A 9,021-nucleotide genomic window follows, 5' to 3' on the forward strand; every position below is an offset into this window, starting at 1 on the left:
TATATATATATATATATATATATATATATATATTCTTTTATCCTTTTACTTATTTCAGCCATTTGACCATGCTGAGAACACATGGCCCAAAGCCACCTCCCTAGAGAGGTCTTGTCTTGCAAGTTAATTGATTACCACATTACTGCCAGTACCACAAAAAAAAGGCACCCAGTACACTCGTAAAGTGGTTGACATTAGGAAGAGTCTCCAGTCACAGAATTCATACAAAAACAGACATTGGAACTTGACACAGTTTTCTGGTTCATCTCATCCTGTCAAACTATTTGACCCATGCTAGTATGGAAGAGTGAAATTAAATGATGATGATGATCAATTTTATCCATTTATTCTGGAAAATTAAATATCTAATGTATTTTATCTATAATGGTCAGCGTGATTTTATGAAATATTGGATAATGGCAGTTTTTGTTTTTAGTTGTTTCACCAAATAGAACACAATCTCACTGGACTCAAAAGTAATGTTACACTGAAACATCCTGAGACTGGTATCTGAAGCAAATATTCAACTACATTCAGTGCCTTAATGTAATTATATCATCCAGAAGATTCTGTTTGTCTTTTTGAAGCTTAGGCATTGGTATGGTTATGTGGTGGAGAAGTTTCCTTCTCAACCACATCATTTCATGTTCAGCCACACTTCTTTTTTTTTTTAAGCCTGGTACTTATTCTACTGATTTCTTTTGCTGAACTTCTAAGTTATTGGGGCATGTGTGTGTTTGTGTGCATATATGTGTGTGTGTGTGTGTGCACACGTGTGTGTGTGTGCATGTGTGTGTATGCATGCATGTGCTTACTCCTATTTTAACATCACGCAATGGCTATAAACAAGTATCACTACCATGCAAGCGATGTTGTTCATTTCCACTCTTCCATGAAAAACATGCCTGGCCATGAGAAACAGGAAGGGCATCCAGCTGTAGAAAATTTGCCTCAACAAATTCTTTTTGATTCATACCAGCATGGAAAAGTAGATGTTAAACAATGATGATGGTAATGATATACATATAAGAGGATGTTCTAGTACAAAAAGTGAAAGCCTACCCGCTTAAAGTAGTCAGTCATCTCGAATTCACTCTTCTGATTAGCAATATCGCCTTTTACCTCAGAATAGGTATCATTGATAATTGCCAGGAACATATTGAGAAGGATAAAGAATACAAAGAATACATAGAGAATAAAGAATATTGGTCCTAATACTCGGTTTGCAGATTCTAACTGGTGGAAGTCAAAGTCACCCAAGATAATTCGGAACAAGGTGAAACTGAAACATAAAATAGAGGACAAGATATAACAACAATAACATTGTAATTCATACATTCAAACTCTTGTCTCAGAAGTATTATCATGCATGTTAATGAGAGAGATGGTGGGAAGAGACAGAAAGATAAAGAAATAACATTTTGCCAGTCATCTTTCTCTGTTAAATGGAATTCTTTGATGGAAAACATTATTTAGAAATCTACATAAGTTGCTGGAACCACTGCAGTTGTTGTTGTTGTTAGCCACAGGTCAGCTACCACCAATTAGACTGATGACCAAAGGTATTTCAGCAGTGACCATCCTGACTTTTTTTTGAGGATGTCTAAGACTACATTAGTTAATGAGTCCTCACTTTTAAGGTTGTTGGATGTGGTTTGACAGAAATTTAGCTGCTATTTCTAGCCAGTCAAATGACAACATAGAGACTCCCAAGTAGGCTTGCAGTTTTAAATATGGATACCCTTCTCAGTTCCAACATGCCAACAGAAGAATGCATTTTGACTGTGCAGTCACTATTTTCAATGATACATGGATAAAAGTTATCTGCTTTAACTCTCTCTCAACCCTTTGGACTTAAAAGGATGCTTTAGCAGGTGCAATTTTATGTGTCTATACCCGCAAGAAGTCATAAAAGCAGGTGCCTACATGGTTTTGTGTTTATGGCTGAAAATTATGATATTTCTACCAATTAGCAAGCCATAAACACAAAACACTGGAGTCACCCACTTTTGCATCTTCCAGTGGTATGGTCAAATGAAACTAAGCCCACTAAAACATAATTATGGATTCAAAGGGTTAATTTTATCAATTTTTCCCAATTGGACACTTATCTAAACTGTTACATCAATCAAATGTTGATAGCATATTACTGGTGTAATTTTAACGACTCCAGAACAATTAAAGATTGACTCAGTCCCAGTATTAAATTTATCAACAAGTCAAAATAATAATACCAAGAAAATAATATATTAAAATAGTATATTCTGGATCATGAATTCACATCTGAATGCAGGTGTTGCACTGTGACTCCTATCAAGAATTTGAATAATTGCCACCAAAGGAATTATTAAGACTTCCAAATTTATCAAACATAGTTTTTTGATATTTTAGAAAATTCAGTTATATTGTCTTTGTATATATTTTTCTTCATTGTTCAATAAAATGTACACTCATACAATATCAGAAAAACAGAGATAAATAAGTAAAGATGTACCAAAATACAATGGGTATATGCATGAGGGATATTACTTCTTCAATTATCTTCAATTTAGTCCCGATGAAGCAGATTTATGATCAAAAGTGTCCCAGTTGTGATAATTCAGCCTTCTTTTTCTTTGTAACACAGTGTGTCTAAGACTAAATTTTCCAACATATTCTTCAAGCCAACAAGAGAGCCTCTACTTGCTTGCTCAACCTGCTAGAAATAACAGTCAAATTTACCTGATACTGCACTCTGGCTTCTTATAAAAATAAAAGTTGGATTATGTAGTCTTAAATACTTTTTGACAGTAAAAAAGAATTGAGATAGTCATGGCTGGAATACTTTTGATAACAGATCTGTGTAATCTGGACAAAATGGATACTTGATAAGGCACTTATCTCTGCTTTCTGCATCCAGATGTAAAATATAGGTTTCAAATTTTGGTACAGAAGTGATTAAGTCGATTACATTGACCTCAGTGTTCAACTGGTACTTATTCTATCAACCCCAAAAGGATGTAAGGCAAAGTTGATATTGGTAAAATTTGAACTCAGAACATAAAAATGGACTAAATGCCACTAAGTATTTTGCCCAACGTGCTAACAATTCTGCCATCTCACTGCCTTACAGATGTAAAATATTTATTTCTTTATTGCCCACAAGGGGCTAAACATAGAAGGGACAAACAAGGACAGACAAAGGGATTAAGTCGATTACATTGATCCCAGTGCGTAACTGGTACTTATTTAATCGACCCCGAAAGGATGAAAGGCAAAGTCAACCTCAGGGGAATTTTGAACTCAGAATGTAGTGGCAGACAAAATACTGCTAAGCATTTCGCCTGGTGTGCTAACAATTCTGCCAGCTCGCTGCCTTACAGATGTAATTCTTTTCTACTCTAGACACAAAGCCCAAAATTTTGGAGGAGGGGGCTAGTTGATTAGATTGACCCCAGAATGCATCTGGTACTTAATTTATCAACCCCAAAAGGATGAAAGACAAAGTCGACCTCGGCAGAATTTTGAACTCAGAACATAGTGGCAAACGAAATACTGCTAAGTATTTCGCCTGGCGTGCTAACAATTCTGCCAGCTCACCACCTTAAAGATGTAAACTATTAACAGAAAAATGATTGAGTATCACAGTTGTATGCATCTGAAGTGACAGCCAGTCAAATACACAGGATACCTGGATACTGGTCAAAGGATTGCCATTTTATTTCATGTCACCCACTAGCACAGAATATTGCCTATAAACAAAATAGTTAAGGCTTAACAATCCAGTCCACCCACCTGTAAATAGGAACCATTGCCCAAAGCCAAAAACAACAGGTGACATTGTAAGATCAGTGGGTGATTCATGATCTTGTGGAACAGTCACATGTAGATAACTTTTTCAATGATCATGGAACTCACCCACCACTTTAACAAAATATTAACCTGTTACTATTGTTACAAACCTATGATCAAAGATAATCTGGCTGTGACCATCCTATCTTTTTGCCTTTTTAGGACTACATTATCCAATGTGTCCTTCTGTTTATTAAGGCTGTAGAGCATGCATGGGCAACCTGAAGCCCTCGACATGCTGTGTGGCCCTCAACGAGTTTCTAGGTTACTAATTTCATACTAAGACAAATAAAATTTCATACTAAGACAAATAAAATTTCATACTAAGACAAATAAAATTAAGAACTGCAAAAAAATTCATTGTAAAGTGGGCAAGTAATATTTCATGTATATGTGTTTTATCGAGTGGCCCTCTCCCACTTGGAAATGGTATGATGCGGCCCCCAGTTGACGAAAGGTTGTCAATCTCTGCTGTAGAGTAGGATTTAAATGAAATGTAGCTGCTATTTCTAGCAACTCAAATGACTATGTAGGGGCTCCCACATTGGCTCACAGTATGTACTGTTAACATATTTCAGATGTTTGGAATAACAGTAAATTTTCTCCATCATAAGTCAATTGAGTAACGAAAAAAGCAAAATAAATAAATCTTTTAAAAAATGTAATCTTACAAAGCACTTTCAAAACTGCTAAATTCTTTCACTTGAGTTCCAAAGATGAGATAACCAAGTTGCGTGAAAGCCAGGAAAATAATGAAGAACATGACAGCAAATCCAGCCAAATCTTTGGCACATTTACCAAGAGTTGATGACAGTTGTGTCATGGTTTTGTTGAAGCTAATGTATTTGAAGATCTGAAATATGGGAAAGAGAGGATTTGTTAATTAAAAATAATTAGAAAGGAAATAAATAACGAATAATTAACTTGAGAAACATTTCTATTTCTTTTTAAGTTGAATGAGGAGATGAAGTACCTATGATGTTTTCAGAGACCTTCTAGGGAAATTAATTCAGTTGATGTTCTTGGATTTCTTGTTCAAAGAGTCATGATAATCCTGCAGTTGTAATTAGCTTCTAATTCATGAAACTAGTATTCAAATACCTTATTCAATTGGCCAATTTGGATTTATGTTTAGACATGGGTATGTGGTTAAGAAGTTTGCTTCCCGACAACATAGCTTCAGGTTTGGCCCTACTGGACAAGTGACACTTTGGACAAGTGTCTTCTCAATAGCCCATAGCCCAGAGACAATCAAACCTTTTTGAGTGAATTTGGTAGATTAGACTTGAAAGATGGTCATTGTGTGTATGTGTGCGTGCATGTGTGTGTATGTGTGTGCGTTTTTCCACATGTCCATACAGCGTCACGACAATCGGGATTACCTCTCGGAGCTGGGACGCCACCTCCAGGCCAATTCAGTAGTCTCCACAGGTCTTCGCAAACAAAGTTTAGTGTCCAATGAAAGAAAGGTACGTATAAGTGGGCTGGTTAGTTAAAAATATATATATATTGTGAGTGTGTGTATGCGTTGTGTATGTAATGCATATATGTAATAACTTATATATTGTCTTCTTACCTTGATCCATGCCATAAAAACTGTAACAGCAATTGCATTATTGAAATGTGTTTGGCAGAATGCAAGGAACTGAAAATCTGAATATTTATTACTGGATGAAAGTAACTGGTTAAGTTTATCGCCGACAGCACTGGTTCTGTAGACATTGAATGCGATACATAAAACAGATATAAAAATCACCAGCATATCCAGAATGTTCCAGAAGCATTTGAAATAAGATAACTTGTGTTTCTTGATCTGCAAAATCAAAGACAAAAAAACAGCACAATGAAAAAGTTATAATTAGTTATTTATTTTTGGAGAAATCATTAATTTATTCCAAGTATTATTATACATTTACAGTTACAGAATCTACATTATAACAGAATTGAAGTTATTGCTGTTGTTTAGTCCAAGGTCAGGTCTGATCCTGTAGCCCTCTGATCAAAATGACCGAAAACCTGACAAAAATACATACATGGTTGAACAATATTTAAGAAGAGTATTACTGCATCATTAATATCATTTATTGATTGGAGTTTATGAGTTTTCTTGTTTTCTGTAGGTGTGGCTGTGTGTTTAAGAAGTTTACTTCTCAACCACATAGTTTTGGGTTCAATCCCACAGCTTGGCACCATGGGTAAGAGTCTCTTACTCAAGCCCAGGGCTGACCAAAACCTTGGGAGTGGATTTGCTAGACAAAAACCAAAAGAAACCTATCATAAATCTATGTGTGCATGTGTGTGTCTGTGCCTCCTTGTCTTGACATTGAAGGATAACTGTAAATGAGTGTCACTGTTATTCAAGTAGTGTCATTCATTTCCAATATTCAATGTAAACATATCTAGCCATGGGAAAATATTACTATGATTGAAAAGTGTATAATAAAAACTGTGCAGAAAGAAGTAAATTAATATATATATATATATATATATATATATACCTCAATAGTTTCTTCAATGATGTAATACAATATGAAGAGAACAAAAATTGCTTCACAGGCCATGACAAAATAATCCAGACTATTCACATATCGGATAAGTTTGACACTTGCAATTCTCCATGATGAAAGTGCACCACCAGTTGCAGGGAACTCAACGACCAGTCTGGAAATAACAAAACATTTCCATTAACTATACAAAATATTGTTCATTAATTTGAAAATAACAGCAACAAGTAACACAAATTTGACTTCACAGGGAATAGAGAAATCATTACATAAACAGTTTCTTTAATTCTGAATGTTCAACTAGTCAGCAATGAAAAACATACACAGATGAGTATATGTTTTTAATTGCTATTTAGTATGTGGCTGGAAATTATAACTAACCTTTAGCAATTCTCAAATGGAAAAATAGCTTTTTATATCTTTAAACCTTTTAATACTGGTCCATCTGAGATTGCCTCTAATTCTATGAACAAAACTAACTATTTTAAGTACACAAATATAAATTGAAGCCTTCTTTTATAATTTAATTCTAAAACCTTTTGTTAGGCCATGTTCCAAATATAAGCTTAATAGTGATAAAGTCAGGTAATTTAATAAAATTCCTTAAAATTTTTTATTAATTTTTAAAAGATTTAAATCATTCAACCAAAGCATCCTATTCAAAATGTGATCATGAAAGGGTCAAATGATGATATAATGTATCTGATAAAGTAGAAAATGTAAAATGGACAGAAATGGTGCCAAAGAATATGCCCAAACAATAGCACAGTGACACAAATTTTGAGGAAAGCATATAGATTAATTAGATTAACCCTAGTTCTAAATTGGTACCTAATTTATCCGTCTTGGAAAAATGAAAAGCAAAGCTGATCCAGACAAATTCTGAACTAAGGTTTAGAGAGGCATAACTAAAACTACCAAAAAGCAATTATGCCAATCCAAATACCAAACCAGAAATTTTACAGCACTGAATATATTTATCTTTCTTTATAAGTCTAAATTGCTTGCTCTGGAGACGTGTCATCTGGAATTTATGCCTCTCCTAAGGACAATGTTGTTTGGAAAAACAGCCAGACAAGATAAAGTTTTGGTTAAGTTAGTATTGACATATTTAATATCTGAAGCATTAAAATGTTAAACTAGAAATATTTTTAGAAATCAGTTTGGTTATTTTTAATGTTTTCAACATGAGAAATAACAACAGGGTTAAATGCAGTAATTAAGGAAAATATTAGAGGTTAGTTAACATTATTCTCTAGCTGAGCAAGTAATATAAGTAACTCAAAACATTTCCTTCAATGGTGGAAGTATAGCTTTTACAATTGCTTGCTGAAGGAGATATTATTTTATAATTTTCTGATTTTTAATTTAATTTCTGCCATAGTACACAGTTTTTCATTCCTTTAGTATAATAACAGAAGATAAATGATAAAACATAGACTGTATGTGTTATCTTTAACTTGTCAGTCATTTACAAATGCTCTGTTACCACCTTATGTCATTGAATCTACTCAATCTGTTCAACAGTATAAACCATGAAAGGACTTGCATCAGAGACCTTATGGTTACACAAAAGTAAAAATTATACTGTGACTACTGTTATTGGTCTTACTAAAAGCCATTGATTAATGGTAATCAATGAAATCTGTGATGACTAGTTAAACTAGATCTGTTTTCTCATAAAATGTTCCATAATATTAGTTTAGTCTATCAGATCCATAATCTTCAGATGAAAAAGAAAAACATTAGAAATAAAAAATAAACATCATGAAAATTTAAGGTTGAAACTTACCTCATAACACAAAAGAGATTTATGTTGGCATTATAGACCGTGAAGTCAATAAAGAGGACTCTCGTTCCACGATCAATCCACAAATTATCAAAAAGAGCATTTACTAATTTCATTGAAACGTTCTTAGTTTTGTCTAAATCTTGTACAAAACCGCCGGTACCATATGTTTCTAGCTGGCCCCAGTGTGAAGTCCCATCTAGATCATCTTTGGAACGATAGTTGAACCTATCAAAAGACAAGATTAAGAGTCAATAGTGTATGCCAAAGGGGTTTCCATGATACATAAGATAACAATATTAAATAAAAAACCATTATCTATAGAAAGTGCTTAAATAGTATAGTAAAAATACCTCCTAATATATTATATACATATATATATACACACACACACATATAATGTATATATTAATATATATATATATAATTAAAATAGTAGGGTAAAAAATTGATATTAATTAATATCAATTTAATACCAGGAAACTAGCACATTAAAAGAATCAGGAGATCCAGAAAGATTATCTGAGATCTCAAAAGGATTATTGTATATGTAAATATAAAAGGGACCACTAAGTGGACTGCTAATGTGCTAGAAGAAGATCACATGTAATGTGTCTTTTAAGACCGAATAGTTCTCAAAGAAAAAATCTAGCGAAGCAAACCATACAGGCGAGACTAGTGAAAATTACAGAAATAAATACAAAGATTATCCGTAGACCGGTTTCGAAATTAATAATTCCTTACCGAAAATATCTGTTTCTTCTCTTCAGTACAGACTGCCAAAGAAATATAATTCCCAGAATCATGTACTAATTGTTCCCAACGAGTGAAGAACATGCACATGGTTCTATTAATTATATAGGGTAAGATTCAAAAGTTTTTGTTTTGGCACGCTAA

At 33.7% G+C, this 9,021-nt stretch overlaps 1 protein-coding gene across 2 annotated transcripts in view; it reads right to left on the reverse strand.

The window, feature by feature from the left end:
- LOC106881546 (polycystin-2) overlaps window positions 1-9,021 on the reverse strand; it is a 76,471-nt gene that overhangs the window by 17,504 nt on the left and 49,946 nt on the right. For both annotated transcript variants that reach the window (XM_052970603.1, XM_052970602.1), the window contains exons 5-9: window positions 8,128-8,352; window positions 6,330-6,492; window positions 5,408-5,644; window positions 4,503-4,684; window positions 1,063-1,282 (exon numbers count right to left, since the gene is read on the reverse strand). In XM_052970603.1, the coding sequence (XP_052826563.1) occupies window positions 1,063-1,282; window positions 4,503-4,684; window positions 5,408-5,644; window positions 6,330-6,492; window positions 8,128-8,352 (1,027 nt within the window). The remainder of the gene's footprint in view (window positions 1-1,062; window positions 1,283-4,502; window positions 4,685-5,407; window positions 5,645-6,329; window positions 6,493-8,127; window positions 8,353-9,021) is intronic.

Source organism: Octopus bimaculoides, chromosome 9 (assembly GCF_001194135.2).
Source record: "Octopus bimaculoides isolate UCB-OBI-ISO-001 chromosome 9, ASM119413v2, whole genome shotgun sequence".
Lineage (NCBI taxonomy): Eukaryota > Metazoa > Mollusca > Cephalopoda > Octopoda > Octopodidae > Octopus > Octopus bimaculoides.